The 22,163-nt window shown below is 41.8% G+C and overlaps 1 protein-coding gene across 1 annotated transcript in view; it reads left to right on the forward strand.

Moving 5' to 3' along the window:
* The first annotated feature begins 2,630 nt into the window (after window positions 1-2,630).
* The window catches only part of LOC113407189 (choline transporter-like protein 5), a 200,709-nt gene continuing 181,176 nt past the window's right edge, over window positions 2,631-22,163 (forward strand). Inside the window, exon 1 of the mRNA XM_026655325.2 lies at window positions 2,631-2,730. Within this exon, the coding sequence (XP_026511110.1) occupies window positions 2,694-2,730 (37 nt within the window). The 5' untranslated portion in view covers window positions 2,631-2,693. The remainder of the gene's footprint in view (window positions 2,731-22,163) is intronic.

Here is a 22,163-nt window from a genome sequence, read left to right on the forward strand (position 1 = left end):
AAAAACTCGCTGTCACCCAGAGAGCAATGGAAAGGCAAATGTGTAAGATATTGCTCTGTGATCATATACTGAATGAGGAGATCAGAAGGCGTACAGAGGTGACCGATTTGGTGCAGGCAATATACGATGCAAAGCGAAGATGGGTGGGTCATGTAGTCCGCAGGCAAGACCATAGGTGGATAACCTGCATCAGTGACTGGATTCCCAGAGACCACAAGTGACTGCTGGGCAAACCAAAAATGCTCTGGGCCAATCCCATGACAAAACTCTTTGGCCAGAAATGGAAAGAACGTGCTCGCAACAAAATAGAATGGTGTGGTGTCAACTTGCATTAGTGGAGGGACGGACTGACAAAGGTGAGAATTAAAAATAATAAAATAATATCTGATGAATCTCACTCTAATGAGTAGTTTTGTACCAGGATTAAATTTGTACCAGGATTAAATTTGCCACTTTTAATTAACAAGTTTATGTTCCAAACTCATGTTTCCTTTATTTATTAACACAATCCCTAATGGGCGGGGGGGGGGGGGGGGAAGGGGTGCTCAGGCCCCCAAGCTCCCAGTTGTCTATGCCCATGGTGTAAATAGATGGGTTTTCTAATTGCTAGCCCAGACATCTCAACCTAGAATCTGTAGGTTAGATTGTGTTCTCTTTCTGCCTTATACATCAGGCCACTTTGGCAACAGAGATTTAGTGAACAGATCTGTTGATGTTACCTGAGCCAAGGAAGAATCTTATTTGTTGTCCCAATGTTGCAGTGGCTCTGCAGTGCTAAAAAGTAGCAAAATCTTATTTTTGAAAGCAATATAAAATGCTAGAATTCAGAATACACACAGGTATCAGAGCTGTTGAACAGTAACTCTTCTGGCTGTAACGGCATTGCAAAGGGAAAACAAACGTTGCCATAACCTGGTGAAACTTGATTCCCTCACAATGCACAGGGATGAATGTATAGGAATGACTGATTGCAGCTATTACTTCAAAACTTGTAGGTAAAATAACTGAAAATCATGGTCTTCCTTTTGTGTTTTTATCCTGCTGTCTCAGTAAATGTATGTGAACAGCTCCCATAGTTTAGTTTTCACATGCACATGAGTATAATAAGTAATATTATTTGGCACTTATTAGCACCTTGATTTGAGGATCTCATCCTGCTTTTCAAAGAAAGTATTGACATAGGCATTCTTTCCTTCAGGCTTTGGATAGTATCCTTCCCCTAATGTCTTTTCTTTATATACCGACAAACTATAAATCTTGGTTTTGTAGGCAGGCTTGTGTCAAGAATTACATAGGGATATTGCAAAAGGGGGAAGGGGGACCAGCGATCAGAAACGTACTGCTTAATCATCTTAATGGCACCGTGCTAACAATGGACTAAACTGTAAATCTGAGGCTGGGATTCGATTACAGGGCCCTTTTGCTGCAGCACTGACTGAGCCATACTGATTTTCAAAATGGAGCTCAGCACTGGATTAAGCCTTCCCCGTTCTTCCCGAGTGACCCCTTTAGCTGCTACAAGAGAAGGTTCCTATCGTCATAGCTAACGTACACTGCTGCTGGGATGATGCATGGACTGAGATGGGTCTTGGCCCTTTACCTGATCATGAAATGCATTCAGATCAGGAGAATGACAAATCTCCACGTGCAAGTCTTGGAAAAGTTCCGCCGCACTCAGCCCAGAGGCCATTGGGAAAGCATACAGGATGCCCCTTCTACCTCTCCGGACGCAGCTCTCTGACTCGTGGTAAGACACAACCCGGCTGTCCCAGACACTCATCAGCACGAGAGGAAAGAACAGCTCCATCATGGCATAACAAAATGGAAAGGAAACTTTCCAAGTCCAAGGGCCCCTTGCCAAAGGCTCAAGCAACAAACTGCTGGTGAGTTCGGCATAGTTTCTATGCGTGACAAAATGTCTCAAGCAACAGTATGACCCTGTGGACACGACACAGCTTGCCAATCTTTCCAAGAGGCGCTCTTCCGACGGGGAGAGCGCTCCTTGCTGTCCTCAGCTGAACCGATTCTCCCCCATCAGCAGCTCAGCTTCCGGCCTCCACCCTTGAAGCCAGATGGGCTTTGTAACTTCCATCTTCCTAGTGCAACCTCCCACGCCCAACAAGGTGCGTTTGAGTTACACCGCTCCCTTCCTATCCTCGCTCCCCCAGGGCAGGCCCCGCAGCCCTGCTCAGGAGTTGCCGAAGTTATCGTGCCAGCAGGGGCCAGGCTGCAGGAGAAGTTAGGGAGGCTGCTTTTTGGGGCGGGGGGCGTGCAGCGCTCCCGGGCCGCCTGCGTGGTGCTGCTGCTGCTGCATTGTGGGGGGAGGGGGGCTCTGCGCGCGGAGTGTGGGGTCCGTGCGCTGCAGGAGGTGTCACACGCAGCCCCCCCCCCCCCCCCCGCCCTTGCAAGGCCAGCCCGGGTTGGCTCCCTCCGAGCACACAGCTCCCCCGGCTCCCTCTCCCCTGCCTGCCGCTGCCGAAACGCCGCCCCCGCAGATTCGGCGCAGTGGCTGGTTGGCGCCCAGACGGGACAAGAGGGGTCAGTGTTGGGCGCAGCAGCGGAGCGGAGCCCAGCGCCAGGCTGCCCGGCCGCTGCTGCCTCCCATGCCATCACAGCAACAAAGAGCGCGCTGAGGAGCGGGGAAGAGGCGCCCGGGCTCCAGGCTCCGCCAGCACAGAGGGCAGCGGGGGAAGATGGCCAGGAAGGGGGAAGCCTCCACCTCTCCCTACGGTAAGCCCTCCTGCCCCCCGCCGCCGGGAAAGGGGCGCCAGGCTGAGCGGGCGCTCGGTGCATGCGGATGGGGCGAGCCGGAGCCTCCGTCTGGCCTGTTTACATCGCGGCTCCAGCAAGTGAACAGCCGCAGCAAGAGTTTGTTTCCCTCGGCAGCTCCTGGGGGCTGGGCCCCCTCGGCTCCCCGCGCGGAGCGAAGGGGCTGGGGCTCCCCTGCCTGCCCCTTGCGCGGGGGGACAGGGGTTTGGGAGCAGCTCCCTCCCCGCGGCGCGGGGGGCTTGTTGCTGCCTCCTCGGGGAGCTGGGAAAGTTGGGGCTCGGTGGGCGCAGGGCTGCGGGCGAGCGGGGGCCAGAACTCTTCGGAAAGCCGCCTGCTCCCCGGGGCCGGAGCAGGTGCATCGCCGCCGCTGGGCTTCGGCTCTGGGGGGCTTGTCTGGGGCGGAGAGGTCCGAGCATCTGCTGCAGGGAGCTGGCCTTGGGCAGGGGAAGGTGCACTCGGACGGGGGTGCGGGCGGGTGCTCAGGCTAGGGGGGATCCGGAGCCCACGATTGGGCGGCGGGGGATGGGGGGTTGGTTTTGGGAGGGGAGGGGAGCTGGAGCATTGGATTCGGGTTGGAGTGCTGGGCGCGTGTAGACAGTATTTTGGAGCTGGGGGTGCGGGGTTGTGTACACAGGGTGGGGGGTGATGTGGCTCTGGGCGGCTTCGCAGTGTTCTGATTTGGGGCGTAGGGGGAGTACTGGTGTGGACAGGAGGTGCAGAGCCTGGAGCCGGTGTACTGGGACTCGGTGAGCAGCTTGTCTCCTTGCCCGAGTCCTGCCAGTCGAAACGCCGCTTCCTCCAGCAGAAGGTCACCGGGGGGCACAACTTTATCTCCGTGCTTGAGCGCTGCTTTAATTGCTCCTGAGTAGCTAATTCATTTGCAGCAGAAGACAAGGTTTAGCAGGCTCCTTAATCCGTTTAAAGGCGACTCTATAAAACCAAGTGCAGTTTTCCTTTTACAATTATGCATGAGATTTCCATGGCAAAATATTTCCCTCTTTAATCTGCAGACTGAGCAGAAACCTCTTAGAAACAAGCCTCCTTTTCTCTGCATCCCAGTGGGCAGGTCATACTCACAGATAATTTACACTAAGGGGCATACATGGAAAATAAAACTCTTGCTTTGGTGTAATATGCATATTGTGTGACATGGCTGTAACTCAGAAAACCCAATTTTATGATTTAAGAACATAAGAATGGCAATACTGGGTTAGACCAAAGGTCCATCCAGCCCAGTATCCTGTACTGACAGTGACCAATGCCAGGTGTCCCAGAGGGAGTGAACCTAACAGGTAATGATCAAGTGATCTCTCTCTCCGGCCATCCATCTCCACCCTCTGACAAACAGAGGCTAGGGACACCATTCCTTACCCATCCTGGCTAATAGCCATTAATGGACTTAACCTCCATGAATTTATCTAGTTCTCTTTTAAACCCTGTCATAGTCCCAGCCTTCACAACCTTCCCAGGCAAGGAGTTCCACAGGTTGACTGTGCACTGTATGAAGAAGAACTTCCATATATTTGTTTTAAACCTGCTGCCCATTAATTTAATTTGGTGGTCCCTAGTTCTTATATTATGTGAACAAGTAAATAACTTTTCCTTATTCACTTTCTCCACACCACTCATGATTTTATATACCTCTATCATATCCCCCCTTAGTCTCCTCTTTTCCAAGCTGAAAAGTCCTAGCCTCTTTAATCTCTACTCATATGGGACCCGTTCCAAACCCCTAATCGTTTTAGTTGCCCTTCTCTGAACCTTTTCTAATGCCAGTACAGACGCTCCCCGGGTTACCCAAGACCCAACTTATGCAAATTTGCACTTATGGAAAAAGTTCCATAAACCAGAAATAGGATTTCTGAGTTGTGGAAATTTTTGCGTAACATATGAGTATATGTTTCCGACTTATGCAAAATTCGAGTTACGCAAGGCTTTCCGGAATGGAATGATTGCGTAAGTCGGGGGGGTGTCTGTATATCTTTTTTGAGATGAGGAGACCACGTGTGTACGCAGTATTCAAGATGTGGGCATTCCATGGATTTATATAAGGGCAATAAGATATTCTCCATCTTATTCTCTATCCCTTTTTTAATGATTCCTAACCTCTTGTTTGCTTTTTTGACTGCCGCTGCACACTGCTTGGACGTCTTCAGAGAACTATCCACGATGATGCCAAGATCTCTTTCTTGATTAGTTGTAGCTAAATTACATCATATTGTATATATGGGGTTATTTGTTCCAATATGCATTACTTTACATTTATCCACATTAAATTTCATTTGCCATTTTCTTGCCCAATCACTTAGTTTTGTGAGATCTTTTTGAAGTTCTTCACAGTCTGCTTTGGTCTTAACTATCTTGAGCAGTTTAGTATCGTCTGCAAACTTTGCCACCTCACTGTTTACCCCTTTCTCCAGATCATTTATGAATAAGTTGAATAGGATTGGTCCTAAGACTGACCCTTGGGGAACACCACTAGTTACCCCTCTCCGTTCTGAAAATTTACCATTTATTCCTACCCTTTGTTCCCTGTCTTTTAACCAGTTCTCAGTCCATGAAAGGATCTTCCCTCTTATCCCATGACAATTTACGTAAGAGCATTTGGTCTGGGACCTTGTCAAAGGCTTTTTGGAAATCTAAGTACACTATGTCCACTGGATCCCCCTTGTCCACATGTTTATTTGACCCCTCCAAAGAACTCTAATAGATTAGTAAGACATGATTTCCCTTTACAGAAACCATGTTGACTTTTGCCCAACAATTTATGTTCTTCTACGTGTCTGACAATTTTATTCTTTACTATTGTTTCAGCTAATTTGACCTGTACTGACGTTAGACTTACAGGTCTGTAATTGCTGGGATCACCTCTAGAGCCCTTTTTAAATATTGGCGTTACATTAGCTATCTTCCAGTCATTGGGTACAGAAGCTGATTTAAAGGACAGGTTACAAACCATAATTAATAATTCCACAGTTTCACATTTGAGTTCTTTCAGAACTCTTGGGTGAATGCCATCTGGTCCCAGTGACTTGTTACTGTTAAGTTTATCAATTAATTCCAAAACCTCCTCTAGTGACACTTCTGAAGAATTGTCACAGATTGATTTGTCATCTACAAAGGGCGGCTCAGGTTTGGGAATCTCCCTAACATCCTCAGCCGTGAAGACTGAAGCAAAAAATTCATTTAGTTTCTCCGAAATGACTTTATCCTCTTTAAGTGCTCCTTTTGTATCTCAATCGTCCAGGGGCCCCACTGGTTGTTTAGCAGGTTTCCTGCTTCTGATGTTCTTAAAAAACATTTTGTTATTACCTTTTGAGTTCTTGGCTAGCTGTTCTTCAAACTCCTTTTTGGCTTTTCTTATTACATTTTTACACTGGCAGTGTTTATGCTCTTTTCTATTTACCTCACTAGGATTTGAGTTCCACTTTTTAAAAGATGCCTTTTTATCTCTCACTGCTTCTTTTACATGGTTGTTAAGCCACGTTGGCTCTTTTTTTTTAGTTCTTTTACTGTGTTTTTTAATTTGGGGTATACATTTAAGTTGGGCCTCTATTATGGTGTCTTTGAAAAGTGCCCATGCAGCTTGCAAGGATTTCACTCTAGTCACTTACCTTTGTGGAGTAAAACTTTATAACTGTAGCTGTTTAATCAAAAATTGACAATTTGAGTTATTCACACTGAGGCCCTTAAGGACCACAGCTGGTTAGCTTTCCTTCATGGAAGTGAATGATAACCTGAACAAGCACTTGATCCATTAGTGCTTCCCCAGTAGTGGGTGTTTTGCCTGAGAAAGGATTTCAGGATGAGTCTAAGAAAACCAAGGAATTGTTTGCAGAAAGGGTAATATAAACAAACCTCTAGGGGGGGGAAAAAACCCTCACCAGAAATCAGAGAACTTCAGGGAAGAAATGTTATATGTTTCCAAAATATTGACTAATGCCTCTGAAGTTATTTAACTCCTCACAGGGCCTGATCCAGGGAAGTCAATAGTTTTGCAGTTAACTTCAGTGGTAATAGTCTCCAATGCATAGAAAAGCAGATAGAAGAACACTCATCTGAAGGATCACAGAAACACAGTATTTAGATGTGGGAAAACAGCTGGTAGATAGAATTCTTACTCCTGTAAGTGCAGCATATAATTCCCTCACTTATAATCAGGAAAGCTCTGCTTTGGAAAGAAGACTTGGAAACTGTATTGTGTTATCACACAACATTGTTTTAGCTTCATTTTTAAAATATGTTACTTTGGAACACCTGCTGTCCTTTGGGATGATACTGTTACCTGTATTTACATGGAAAAATGCATTTGGAAAAATTTCTTGTATTTCAACTTGTAATTTTTCAAAACTACAAATTGAAATATACTAACTAGAATATTTGCTGTTTTAGCAATTTCACATTCATCATAATTTTTTTCTTTCTTTTATCTCTCTGTTTGCATGTGCTTATTTTCTTAGAGGTACTATTTAGCATGTGCCTCCTAAGGAGTCATTGGAAATAATTACTTTAGTCTTATAATGAAGAAAAGCAAATTTGAATGAATCTTTCTACCTTACTGGCCTTATACTATGAAATAGTGCAATACCTTCTAAATTCAGGATCTGCAATACTGTATGCTTCTACATGAAATTGCTATAATAGTCACTCACCATCTCGATTGTTTTTTCTGACTCTGCTAATAGTTGGCTATTTACCTTCCCACTAATTTGAAGGAGTAGGTGCCCTCAGCCTCTCTTCTTGGAACCCTACTTCACCAGATCACTGTTGGTTTTACTATTTTATAAATGACAGAGGCAAACCTTTCTCAAAAGCTTCAATCTATTGACTTCTGGCATCAATTGAATGCCCTAAAAGAGATATCTCAAGTCAGATTCCTGGCTGACAGCAGACTGCAGGCTCCCTGGACAGCTTATTAGCTGTCTCTCTCCCTCCCTCTGAGCTAACAAGTTCTCTAACTGATGCTGGGTTACTAGATTTGGATTGGCTGATGGAAAGCCAAGATACTGGACAGTGTCTGGATGGCTATTGGAGTGAACATAGCTGGATAAAAGGCTTTAGTAAACATGCAGACTTTTTTGGGGTGGGGTTGGGGGCATCTCTTCTAAAAACTACAGTACATCTTTTTAGCGGTATTGTTTCTCTGCATGCGCATGAAGGGACTAGAAGTTCATCCTTGAGGCAAGCTGCTTATTAGCTTTCTAAATCTAGGTAATAGGATTCATTCTTCCCTAGAACAGCTGTAAGCCTGCGACAGAGAAATGTGATTTCTTGCCCCCAGAATGGAGGAAATAGGAAGGGTTTATCAAGAACAGTGATGCTGACTTTATCAAGGCTCTCTCTTCAACAGAGTTTTTTTTTTTCCAGTGTGAAAGGGAAAATAACTGTTCCCTCAGGAAAAAAAATAAAAATCTTTCAGTTGCTATCTTCCAGTGGAAAGATATCAAGATGAAAAGGAATACAGGTTTTCCATGTGTAAAAGAGCAATTACCTGCCTGCGGGGCCCCATCCCCCCATACTTTGGTCTCGTGTTGATCATCTCAGTAGAGAAGATTGCCACTGGAAGTGGAAAAACAAAGAAATTCTTGAGCACTTGCTTTCCCATCATAGCTTAATATTGAGGTTTTTTTTTTTAAATAACAATGAGAGAGCTTTTATTTTTATAATAAATTACTCACCTCTGTCACTTGACTAATTCTTGTTCTTGTTGAAACCAATGGCAGAACTCCCATTGACCTCAGTGGTGCAGGACTAGGCCATTAGCAATGCCAAAATTATGTGTTTGTGCCGTCACAGTTATTTCCATAGTAACTAATAGTGAAATAAACCCTAGATTATAACATCACTGAAGAAATGGTCTGAGGGAGGAGGATACAGAGTTTAAAAAAATCTTGTTTTGACAATATTTTAGTAAGTAGCATTGATGAGAGGAGATACATATATAAGGGCCAGTCTTTATTATTTTCAATTCACCTTGAGTTAGCCCTCTTTTCTTTTTTTTTGCATCTGCAAATGGCAGGGAACAAGTCCTCTGAGGCAGTGACTGTCGTCTTTGTTATTTGTATGTAGCCTAATTCAACGTGTCCTTGATTGAGGTTCTTAAGTGCAATCATAATGCAAATAAATATTAATAATAATTTAGGTTGGTTAGATATGTAAAATCTGCTTGCTTCTCTAAATCAGTCACCTAAATTTCATTTTCAAAGTGCCTCTGCAGTTGTGTCTCAGCACCAAAAGTACTGTACAATAAACATCATCCTGTAGAATCTTACAAGACCTCTTAGATCATCTAGTTCATTTCCCTGCCAATGCAAAATTGATCCTATTGTACATTTACTATTCTTTCCCCTGGTTTTAGAGTTCCAAAGACTAATAGACATCACTATCATTACTTTTTCTTGAGAGTCATACTACATATTCTCTTTAATTTCATCCCATTACTAGTCATACCTATGTACTACCCGTAACAATTTCTCTCCCTTTGTGGTATTTACACTTTAACAGGCAGGTGCCAGGCACTTCAAGGCGGAATCTTCCATCACCTCTTAATTCATACTTGGCCAAATTCAACTATGATATAAGTGAGTGCAATTCCACTGACTTAAATGGATTCGAACCTTATAAATTATCTAAATTTGGTCCATTTTATAAAGGGCTTCCACTGTGTATAGTATGTCAGATCAATCAATAACTCTTTGGATACCACTGCTGTACATAAGTACAAAGAGTTCATATATGACTGAATTTTTCTAATTTGTATTAACTTAATAGAGGTTATGCACAATGGAATAAACTTGGGAGGTGGGAGAAGAGAATTCAAAAGGTAGCAATTTACTTTGTGTCCTGTTGTTTAATTAGCTTATTTTTGCAGATATTTCTTTTTGAATAAGAACGTTCTCCCTTAGTACCTCACTTCATCTTCTGATTGATCCTTTGGTGAAGTCTTGATCCTGCATGTGTTAACATTTCTCTATCACTATCAAAATGAATTTAGGCATTTAAACTTCACTGTAGGATCAAACAGGAGGAGCATATGGATTTTGAGGACACAAACGTTTGTTCAAACTGTCATTTCTTTTATCATTAATACAAGTAGCAAGGAAAATTATTAAAAAAACACATGAAAGATAACTAGATCCAAGATTTTTTATTGTTTTTCCCACTATGAAATTCCACGTTGAAGAATCTAAATGTTATTTTGGCATAATTATTTTTGGGTGGGAACATGAAAACATTATTTAATAAATACAATCATATTGAATAATGATTTTGTATCTCTGTTTATGTTTATGTGTTGCAAACTTTATTCATTGTAATATTGTATTACAGTGTATTCATTGAGATAATTATAAGCAACCATTTAAAGCGTGCTCGCTCTCTGTGTGTGTGTGTGTGTGTGTGTATGTATGTGTGTGTGTGTGTGTGTGTATATATATATATATATATATATATATATATACACACACACTTGCAAATCCATATAATACTAAAATGTCTGATCTGATTACAATCTAGTGAGACTAACATTTATAGTAATCATTCAAAGAAGAGGAAATAAGTTGCAGACTTTAAGTGCCTTATTTTCAACTATACCTTGTGTTTCAGAGAAGTTAGGAAAGATAACTTTACATTTGTACATAGCTGCTTCCTCTTGGGGTCTTTCAAGAGAGAAATAACCATATGGCAAATGCTGTTAAATTTAGTGGACTGAAATATTTTGATGATTCTTGGCAGAGAAATACTCCCAAAGCCAAATCCTCATCTGGTGTAAATAGGGTGACCAGATAGCAAGTATGAAAAATCAGGACGGGGGTGGAGGGTAATAGGTGCCTATATAAGAAAAAGCTCCAAATATTGGGACTGTCCCTATAAAATCGGGACATCTGGTCACCCTAAGTGTAAATCCGAGTAGCTTCATTGAAGTTTGGCCTCTCGGTCTTTATACATGTTGTGAGCAGCTAATATCTAGAGATGTGTCTGTCTTTTCCTGCACTTGAAGTAATGTAGAAAGAAAGATTAAAAAGCAATCCAAGGAAAAAATATCGCTAGGCTGCATCTTTAGCAGACATGGCATTACTGTAATATAATATTTAAAACAGTCTGCTCACTGATTCTTTATGGGAACTTTTCTGTACAGTCCCTCTAATTCCCATTAGCCAATATTGTTTATGAAATGCCCAGGAAATGCCATTTTGGTTGCAGAGTCAGGTGGTAATGTCAGAACTTTGCTACTGTTGGGCCTGGTCCTACTCCCATTGAAGCCAATGACAAAACTCCCATTGACTTAAATGGGACTGGATTAGACCCATATTTCTCTCTTTTTTTGGCGGGGGGGGGGGGGAGGGAAGATTATAAAGAAGGATTTTTGGTGAGTTTTTGAATAAATGCAACAAAATCAGCAATAGCTCTTTAACACCACAGAGTTGGTTTCAGTAGTAGTGAGAAAATCCTTTTTTGTTTTTGTTTGTGTCCTGTGCAGTCTTAGTCCAGTTCATGACAATTTTGTTAACATTTTCAGAATACCATAACTTTAAAACTTTTCTGAATTTTACCAAATCTATCGATACCCTGGGATGAGTCATGCCATATGATGCTCCAGGAAGATAGTTATGTTTGGGAAGTTGCAGGGAGGGAATAGAAAATTGGACTCCTAGTATGATATCATCAACTATTGAGCAGCTACTGCTATTCTGTAATGCTTTTAATAGATGGCTAGGGGACTTAACAATCTTAATCTTCAGTGGGGATGGGGGAAGGATAGGGGAAAGGAGGTGTATGTCCACGTTCTTCAAAAGCATTACAATTTACCTTAAAGTTCGGTTACTTTTTGGAGAAAAAATGTTTTGTTCCTAGCTGACCATGTGTTTTTTATTATATACATTATCCGTGTCTCTCTATGAATTCAACAATTAACCCAATCCATGCCTCTGAATGAGAGAGTTGTAGATCGTGAAAGTTCTCACAATAGGAGGAAATATGGCAACAAAATTAATATAGAAAAGTGGGAGACTACATGAAAGGAGAACTAACAGTTTAACAGGTGCCTAGGCAGTATCGTGAAATAGTGTACTAGACTTTCACCTCTTTTGATGAAACTTTGGACAGTCACAAATGAAACTTTGATTTCCTATTGCAATTTTGCCTATTTAAAAAAAAAACCACAACTTTATTGGTTTGCTTTTTGTTTTGTTATCTGCTCAGGAGAGTTTCCAGACTGGATTAATGGTGGTGTTGCAGTGCAGGTCATAATTAAGGTACATGTGGCAGAGCTATACGGGGACCCTCACACAGCACGTGCCCACACAATACATGGCTCTAGCTGGAAGTTACTATCATTTCAGTTTCATAAGCATTAAATGAACTCTCACATTGGGGGGGGAAAAAAATCACAAGGCCATAAATTATATTGGATGTGGGTTTGCTGATCCTTAAAATTAACATATGAGTAAGATCCCTATCTGCTATAAATATGAGAAATGCTTAATCTCAGAACAGGATTAGGCCCTACATTAGGAGACTGACCCCCTAATTAAGACGAATTAACTATTAGCTGGCTGCAAATTCTGAGAGTACTCATTAATTTTCTTGTGCCATGGCTGTGTAGCTGACAGATATATTATTTAAACTATGGAAATTCTACCCTTAGTTGGTTTTCTTGTGCTTATGTATTCCAAAGTATAGAAGTATGGAGCATCATTCACTGAATAATCTACATTATCTAGAAAGATTTAAGACTAAATATCAGGTTTTTTTCATGTTTTGCATTACAGTTTTGTGGCTCAAATTTGCACCCCTTACAGTCAATAGGGAATTGTCAGAGGCTTCAATGAGAGCAGTATTAGGCCCTCGATTATCCTATTTTTCCCCCCACATGAGTTAAATGATAGTATTGAAAAAGACAAAATTAAAGAGACAAATCCCTCACAGAACTGTGTGAGATTAGACACAATGGATTGCAATTGCTTTTTAGAGAGATTAGTCTATTGTGTAAATATGTATTTCAGGACTGTTTAAAGTATGGATTATGTAAATACGTATTTAAGGACTTTAAAAATGCATCATATTGACAGAGCCTACTATAATAGGGTATCATGTAAATATGTGTCTAGGGAATTTTAAAGATGTATTATTATCGTTAGACTATTGTGAATATATGTATTTAGGATTTTTTTTAAATGCAGATTATTTACCCAATAGAATGTAGAAACTTTTTCAAAGGCAATATTGTTTATCATGTAAATGCATAGTGAGGGCAATTTTTGAAACTTTGGTTACTTGATAACTGCAACCTTTTTAGTCTATTGGGCAATTGTGATATTTCAGGAATTTGTGTCACTGTCAGTGGTATCTTCATGGCCTTTATGGATACTCATTATGGCCCTGATCTTGTAAATGGTTAAACATGTTGATAACTTTACTCATGTGAATTTTCCCATAAACTTCAATGAGACAACATCCCTGAGTAAAGCTATGCATGTATATAAGTTTTTGTAAGATCCGGGTGCAAAAGAATTCTTGATATGGTACAAATAATAGCCTAAATACCTTATTTGCCACATCAGACAGCATCTCAGACAGCAAACCTCTTAAGGCCAAATCCTGTTAGCTTTATTTATGACAACATGTCTGCTCATCTTGTTCACACAAATATCCTAGCTGAAGTCAATGTGACTTCTGATGGACCAAATCCTAAGAAGCACTAAGTATTGGATTAGGTCCCATGTAAGTTAGGAAAAAGGATTTGGCTCATATTGCAGAACTTATAATGAGCCCAAATGGATGTTTTGTTTTATTTACTTTTGTTTCTTGAGCCAAATTTCTTATGCTAAATTTCAGCCCAGATAAGTCATAAAAATTCTATGTGGAAACAACCTGGGCCTGATTCTGCCACCTTTGCTCAGGTTGAGTAGTGAGCACTTTACTCCACAAGCAGTCTCAGTGCGGCCATTCACAGAGTAAAGCTACTATGCAAACTGAAAAAGGGTGGCAGACTCAGAACCCCCTGGACACTGGGATTTCCAAGTGGAAAAGCGGATGTAAACCTCATTACAATACACTTGCCTCGATATACAGGTAATGCACAATTCAGCTGTGGTGGGTTATTTGTTGCTTAGTGATTTGTCTCACCAGAGTAAGCACAACACCACTGAAAGATCTCCAACAGGAAAAAGAGGGTAATGAGCTAGATTACTTTCTGATGGAACAGACTTGTGTCAGAACTTGTTATATTAACATGCAGGTATTAATACATATTGGGGGGGGAAAAATTGAATTCTCCCCTCCAAAATACTATTTAACTGTGATATACTGAAACAACAATCTAATATCTTTACTCCCATTCAGGTTTGATATATAGATTTGAGCAGTTGCTCTCCCTGCACACTCTCCATATCAGTGTGGGTACATGATGATGTCACCACTCTGGAGGAAATTAACCAAATTGCAGCCTAAATGCAGCAGGCTCAGGCCTGCAGCATCTAATAGAACTCCTTGTATGATTAGCTCTTTGTATGGCATGTTTCAGCCTACAGTGGTGGTCTTTCTCTAAGCTGTATCCCTCTGAATATAAGGGAGTATACAGAAATGTCAACAGAGACATAACTGTAGCAGAGTTATAGTTAGTGCTGTTTTAATAACCCAATGGATTAATGGCAGTTCTGTCAAGCTTGGTGAATCCTTCCATTTAGCAATAGCTTAATTGTTCTCCCTAGACTCTTTTCTTAACCTCCTGCTGAGATTTCTCAACATGACTGTTAAACATTTTATAGATCTGCTCCTAGTGAATGAATCAGCATTTTGTTTGTTTCCAACAATATGATCACTTTTACTATTCAAGCCAATACAAGGAAACATACAAACAGATGTAATGACTGCCACTCAGACCAACATGATGATGATGCAGTAGTGTGACACAGAGCCTGACTGATTACTGCTTGGCATGATTTTACTGTCTGCAGTGTTGATGTGGCTGTGTTGATCCCAGGATATTAGAGGGACAAGGTGAGTGAGGTAATATCTTTCATTGGACCAACTTCCGTTGGTGAGCAAGGCAAGCAGAAGAGCTCTGTGTAGCTTGAAAGCTAGCCTCTCTCACCAACAGAAGTTGGTCTTATAAAATACATTGCTTCACCTACCTTGTCTCTCTATGATTTTACTGTGGTATACAGCCCGCTGTGGTCTACTCCTAGACAGTACATCAATATCTTTGTTTCCTGTTTTCCAAACCAGCTGCACATTAAAATGTAAAGTAAAAAACAGCCCTGCCTTTCACCCTCTCCCACTCATACATGCAGTGTACTTGTGTTGTATAACAGAAGCCTGTTGGGAATCTCAAGACAGGTGAGGTGGCTCATTCATACAATGCACAGGGTGAAACTGACAGTCCATGATAGATGCATTTCTTCTATGTGAAACAGGCATTAAAAGAAGAATCACCTTTTTCCAGAATCAGTTTCTCTAGATAGATGTAAGAGTCCTCAGATTTTACTTTTATTTCCTGGGCAGGGAGTGAGTCCTCTGAACACTGTTTCTTCCCCTTTTATTCTTTTTTTCTGCCCGCATTTCATAAGGCCCCACTTAACAGCAATTCTGCTCTAAACGGAAGAGGGCTGGACAGTGGTCTCTTCAAAGTCCATCAGCTCAGCTCTCTCTATGGCCCCAGGAGATGGGGAGGATTGTTAGTGAGGTTCTCCCTCTCAGAGCCTGAGCTGTCTGGCTTCAATAGCTTTCCTTGCCCCAGCCAGAGTGAGAAAAAGGGTTAATCTCTGGACATAAACTCTGATTCTGTGGGTAGCAGTGTGTTTTGTTACCACTAGACCACTGGACTGGCTTGCTGCTTAAAAAAAAAAACAACCACCACACCACTGAAAGAGAGAAGAGGAAGCTGGGCCATAAATCCTCATACAAATGGAATGCAGTCACTGTGGCATAAGGGTGCATCTTCAGGAATAATGGTGGATTTGTCTCATTTACCTCTTCTGTTATCAGATTTTAATAGATGGAAGTTAATGCTCATGCATTTCTAGGAAGCCAAGGTTTTGAAGCCTTACCTGGATTTACATGTGGCTCAGGTCTTGTGCCATGGCTGCACTCTTGTCTGCCTTCCACACCTAGCATTGCTAATAGTTTCAAAATAGAAGAGTGCACTACTCTACTTGGGAAATGGATAAAGCAATTTTTTTCAGACACCGAGAGTGTTTACTTCTTATCAGCGTCACTACAGATGCAAAGTGTTTTCCCACCAAGCTTTTGCAAAGTTTTGCATTTTTAAAATCTTTCTTGAAGACCCTGTCCTTTGAAGCAGTTGATGTGGTTTTAGCCATACTGTCTTTTCAATTTTCCTTTGCTGTTTATCTTTTGTTTCTGTGTCCTGTTACAAACATGTATTCTTAGAAATAATAATGCATAGCATTTAGATGCTGTTTTTATGTTTAAACACACTGGCCAGATTCTGATCTTGGTTACACTGGTGTAAATCTGGAATTACTCTCTTGAGTGACTCTAGATTTATACCAGTCTAACTGAGGTCAGAATCTGGCTAATTATCTGGTTAATCTGAAATGAGAGCAGGGGCTTGGGGATCAGGAGACTAGATTCTTTGTCCTACTTTATTATTAGATTTCTGAGTGTGGGTTTCCCCTCTGGTGTTGTAGGGAAAGGAATACACCTCTACCCCGATATAACACGACCCGATATAACACAAATTCGGATATAACGTGGTAAAGCAGCGCTCCGGGGGGGCGGGGCTGCGCGCTCCGACGGATCAAAGCAAGTTCGATATAACGTGGTTTCACCTATAACGCGGTAAGATTTTTTGGCTCCTGAGGACAGCGTTATATTGGGGTAGAGGTGTATTTACCAAACTTTGTAAAATCAAGGAGGCCTGTGGAGGAAAGGTGCTGTGTACAGTAAATGCAAAACATTGTGAGTAGGGTTTTCAAAAATGTTCAACGTTGGCTTAACTCTGCTCCCATTGATGAGAAAACTTCCATTGACTTTAATGGGATCAGAGTTAGGCTAATGATAAGAGATTCTGAAAATCCCACCTAATGGATATAGGTCATATGAAACCACCCACTTCTCAGTTATATTTCTGTATACATACAATGTAGAATCTGTGTATTAAGCTCTTGCTCATACAGCTACTTTCAGTTCAACCAATTCTGTTATTGTAGCCCTAATGCTCTAAACAGTTTGAGCCCAGGAATGTGAAAAAAACCACATTACCTAGACTTTTTTCCTAGCAAATCTTGGTTTTAAATTTAATTCTCATTCAAGGTTTGTTTTTAATGGTACTTTTCTGAAAAGGGGAGGCTGTTGGTTGCAGTAGTTTTGGTCATCTGTAAAATCAACTGTATCGCCTTAGCAAAAGTCCACACTTGCACCAACTTCAGTGGAACTCCTACATGTCCCTTTGGCTGTGAGCTAAGAGCCTGTTACTAGTATTGTCACAATAGCAACAAATATCTTTGAACACTAAGAATACCTAATGACTAATCAAAACATTTTGCAATAAGCTTACTGGCCATATATAGCAAACGTTCAAAATGAAATCCTGCATGATAGCTGTTGTTGGAAATGTAGGGTATTAATTACTTTTTCAGAAACAGTGCACAGTTCATGGATGCTTATACCTAAAGGCTGCTATTCAAGATAGGTTTAGAGATAAAACAATTTGTTTTATTTATGATAGGTAATTACCTTTTGTTTGATACTATTTTGCACTAGTATATTCAGTTTAGTTGGTGTGCTGAACATCTCTTTCCAGTACTTTATTTCTGTTATAGTGTTACCGTTAGTAAGCAAAACCCTGGCTAGTTTCATGATGGCCTGGACAAAATCCCAGGATTAGGAGTGTTCTGCAGGGGAAGTGTCTTGTGCTAGTTATGAATCTGGATGTAGTGAAGTAGAATGAAAAGTCTGAATTGTTTTAGTGCATTATGATGGGGAAGTTGCAATTCTCTTTAGAATGAACTTCAGCTTCTAATAAAGTTATCCTGTGGAGAAAAACTTGGCTTTACTTATGTAAGGGGTCTACTGAAGACCCACATCTGCTGGGGTAGTTAGAAGACTAACTGGCTGATAATGGCAAGGCTGGGGGATACTTAAGGACAGTCTATATATCTTTCTACTTTAAAAAAGAGAGAACCCATTTTCAGGATATGGCCAATGATCACCATCTGGCTATTTTGCTTCTATGTTCTACTCTTTACTTCTCTCCTCTGTCCCTCTCCTTGTTTTGCCTTTTTAGAATATAAGCTTTTGGCAGCAGGGATTGTGCCTTCTCTTGTGTTTGTACAGTGACCCGCCGATTATAGATGCTACTGGAAACAAATAACAAATACTACAATCAAATGTGAAATGCGGTTTGTTACAATAAATTGGCTTTAAATGTCAAAAGCAAGTGCTGAATTACAACGTGGAGGTGCTGCTGATCCAAGAAAAGTTGTTTTGAATAGACACCCAGAGCTAGATTGTGGCATTTAACCACAGTTCTGAGTTGGTGCAGAGTCCTACTGCCCTAGGGGGAGATCCAAGAGGGATGAGGCCTTGAGGGAGTTTTCTTGCTACCTCACCAGGGCCAAGGACAATCTAGTCCTAAGGTTTTCACTGAGGACAAATGTAACTAGATTTGAGCATCTCACCTATCAAAATGCAAACTTGTGTACTAGTGAGAAAACAAACGAAACTGCCTCATAAATAACCCAACTGTTCCATGAAACATTTCAGCTATAAAATCCATATGACACTGTTGCCTATTGTATCATGTGTGCTGATGCCTCTTAGATTGGAAGCTGCTACGGGATGAGGCCCTTTCAATGCTTATGCCACTATGCAGATAAATAATGTCAAAACTGGAATGGACAGTATTTCTTGGAGATGGCTAAGGACAGGGAGGAATTAAATTTGTCTATTCTGCAGTGTGTTTCTGCCAGTCCAGTTCCCAGTGTTATGGTCAAAGACCTCCACGCAGTCATTTTAGTTCAAAGACTCAAGCCTGAGGCCAGTTTATTGACATACATATCAGTGCACTGGGGTGCAGTCCGAAGACTGACACCCCGAGCAGCAGCTCGCAGGCTGCTTTATTTCGTCAAACCGCAAGCAAAGTACAAACAATAGTCATGAGTTAAGAAATTAGGGTTGGGGTTAGTCCCTCCCCAAAACCGTGAGTTAAGAAAGTAGGGTCGGGGTCAGTTTTCCCCCCCCCCCCCGGTACCTTCCTTATAAATTTTCCGAGAAGTGAGTGTTTATTTGGGTAGAGGGGCGCTTGGTGGTTTTCCCCAGGGGTGGTACTTGGCACCAGTTTGGGTACATTTCTCAAGACACATTTTCCGGGGGGTTTCGGTGAAGGGTTAAGGGGGGGTTACCATGGGATGCTTAAAGAAGATCTATGATTGGCTATTTTTGCAGATAGCTGGAATCACGGAGTGGGTCACAGATCACCTATAGGAGAAGCTGCATGAGTTAAGAAATTGCATTTAGCTAAAGTTACCTATTGCTTCACACAAGCGGTTATTATATTTCATCAGCCATGAACATATTTCACTAGTGCTGCTGCTGGGGCTTTTTATTCTTTCCCTCCTTGCCCCTCCTCTGGACATGACACTTGACCGAGTTTGGCAGAAAACTGTGTTTTTTAGTCTAGTTCAGGCCCTGGCCTAGGCCCTGCTTTGTGTAAGGGTAGTTAGCCTAACACCCTCCAACAGAGATCTATTATTTTGGGGCCTTCAGATTCACAGCTCTGGCTATCAAAAAGAAGGCCCCCCTGCTCTATTTCCCCACACCAGTATTTTCTAGCCTTTCTGTTTTCATCAGTTAATTGGCTTGCTTTCCTCCATGTTAACCAGTTATGTGTCCTTATGCTTCAGTAGAAAGCATATAGAGTAGCAAGCGCAGGGCTCTTATAGATGAATGTGGGTTGATTATGCTGCTTGCTCTTGTAATCAAATCATGCTCAGTAATCTATCTTCACTTGGATATGGAAGCACTCCGTTTGCTGTGCACTCACTCCTGAAGTGTAAAGGCACATAGCCATCCACAGCTGCTCAACACTGAGTGTCTGTTTCTTCCTGTTGCTCTGGTACCTGTTCCAGAGACAGGCAGACATATAAAAGCAATTGCCTAGAGTATATTAATTGGGTGTTTTTTTTCTATCCGGATATTATGCCAAAAAAGCCAGGGAGGCTGAGTATGCTTGATGAAGACTGTTATCCTAATACAATCAAAACAGAAGCATTGATCAGGATAACATAGCTTGAATTGATTTAGAACTATTAAAACACTTAAGCCTTCAGGGTGGGTGATTAGTCTGTCTCTGATGTTATCGGCAGGCTGGGTTTGAGGAAACATGATTATTCCTGTGCTTTTAGAAGTGAACACTAACTCTGTTCTCCAGTTCTTTACCTATTTTATTTGTATTACTGCAAAGGCTAACCAAAGCGTAATATCTGATTTGGGCAATGCAGTGGATTGGTGGTTCCTAAACTTGATCATACCATAGCTAGACATCCGCCACAGGCAACTGGTCTCCCTTAACTGAACTGCAAATTCTTTTGCACTGGTTCCCATGGTACTTCAAGGAAGGTGCTGCCGGAATTGGCACCGTGGCACATGGTGTATTTTTGCTGTAGGAGCTGGTGATAAAATGGCTGAGGAAAATCTTCTTGGGAGAAGGAGAGAATAGGACCATGATCACTTAGGCCTGGTCTACACTAACACCCCAATTCGATCTAAGGTACGCAACTTCAGCTACGTGAATAACGTAGCTGAAGTCGACATACCTTAGTTCGAATTTACCGCGGTTCAGACGCGGTCCACACGCGGCAGGCAGGCTCCCCCGTCGACTCCGCGGTACTCCTCTCGCTAAGGTGGAGTACCGCAGTCGACGGCGAGCACTTCCTGGTTCGACTTATCGCGTCCAGACCAGACACGATAAATCGAACCCGGAAGTTCGATTGCCAGCCGTCGAACTACCGCGGTAGTGTAGACCTGGCCTTAGATAAACGAATGTGACCTCCTTCAGGGTCATGGCCCACTACAGACTATGAACTGCTACACTGGAAAAAAGCAAACTAAGAGAGATGAGGTAATAATCATATGCAGGTACTTTCTAAGGTTTCAGGATTACATACCATAAGTAAGATTTCTAATAAATAGATAATGGGAAAGACTGAAGTTCACCATAACCCACAAATCCGCCACCTTCCCTGCCCAGAGTGGTGATTTCAGTCCACCTAATCCTAATAAATCACTCCTGTGCAATGCTCCACAGAAAGGTGAAAACCTGCAAGGCCCTTGCCAGAATACCAGACAGGGGACGTTCCTGCAGAACTTCAGATTTAGTGATCAATTTAATCCTGTAACAAGATTCAACATTATTAACCATCTAATCACACAAACTTCTAGATGCCATTAGTATCCAAGAAATGTCCTTCTTGCCTTCTTTCCATTGCATCCCTATAAAATGTATTTTGCCTTACCTCCATGGGCAACGGATTCCAAACACCAATTGATTAACTTCTGGGGCAAAAAGCCCCCCTGTAAATTTAATCTAAACATTTGTTTTAATTTTCTGGTATGTCCGTTTGTTGTTTCCTGTCATTGTTCAATTTGAATATGTTGGTACCAAGCCTTTTGTGGTCCCCTTCTAGGTAGTTTATTCATTGCAAGAAAGCTTTTATCTTGCCTCTAGAATTTATCTTTTCTTATAATAACTACAACCCTTATGAAAAAACATAAGGCCACCGGGGAATATCTTTATCAGGGGAAATCCCAGCAGGGCATATAGCTGATGTAAAGGTTCTGTGTCGTTCCTCAACAGGTCCTGTCACAGAGGGTCAGTAGGGGGCATAAGTGAAGTGCTGACTTGCCCCAGCTAATCCGAGCTGTTGACCAAAGAATTCTTAGGCCATAGGCACCAAGTACATCTGGGACAGCCCTGACTCTCCTCTGACTTTGACTTGTACTAGGGATCAAAGGTGCCCCAACATCATCAAAATAGTGGAGTTGCAGAGAGGCATAAAGTCATTTCTGCCCCCTTGGTACCTTGGTTAAGAAGAACTCAGATGCAGCAGTGAATCAAGCCCCGTGAGATGATTGTGCCCAAACAGTCACTTTGACATTTCAGTCCCACTCATGAAGCTAAGCTGAAGATATTAAAATGTCCCTCCTCATTGACCACAGCCAATTGCTAAGTCCATGAACCATGGCCTAAAGGGAACAAAAACAAAACAATCCCACCACCAAACGTAGTATGTTGAGCTCTCCAAAGAAGGGAGAAATTCTCCCTTGGCAGGAAGCCCAGTGTGTGTGTATATGTGTGTGTGTGTATCTATGTATGTGTGTGTATATCTATCTATCTATCTATCTATCTATCTATCTATCTATCTATCTAT

The sequence above is a fragment of the Terrapene carolina genome, unplaced genomic scaffold (assembly GCF_002925995.2).
Source record: "Terrapene carolina triunguis isolate 2854851 unplaced genomic scaffold, T_m_triunguis-2.0 Scaffold210, whole genome shotgun sequence".
NCBI classification, from domain to species: domain Eukaryota; kingdom Metazoa; phylum Chordata; order Testudines; family Emydidae; genus Terrapene; species Terrapene triunguis.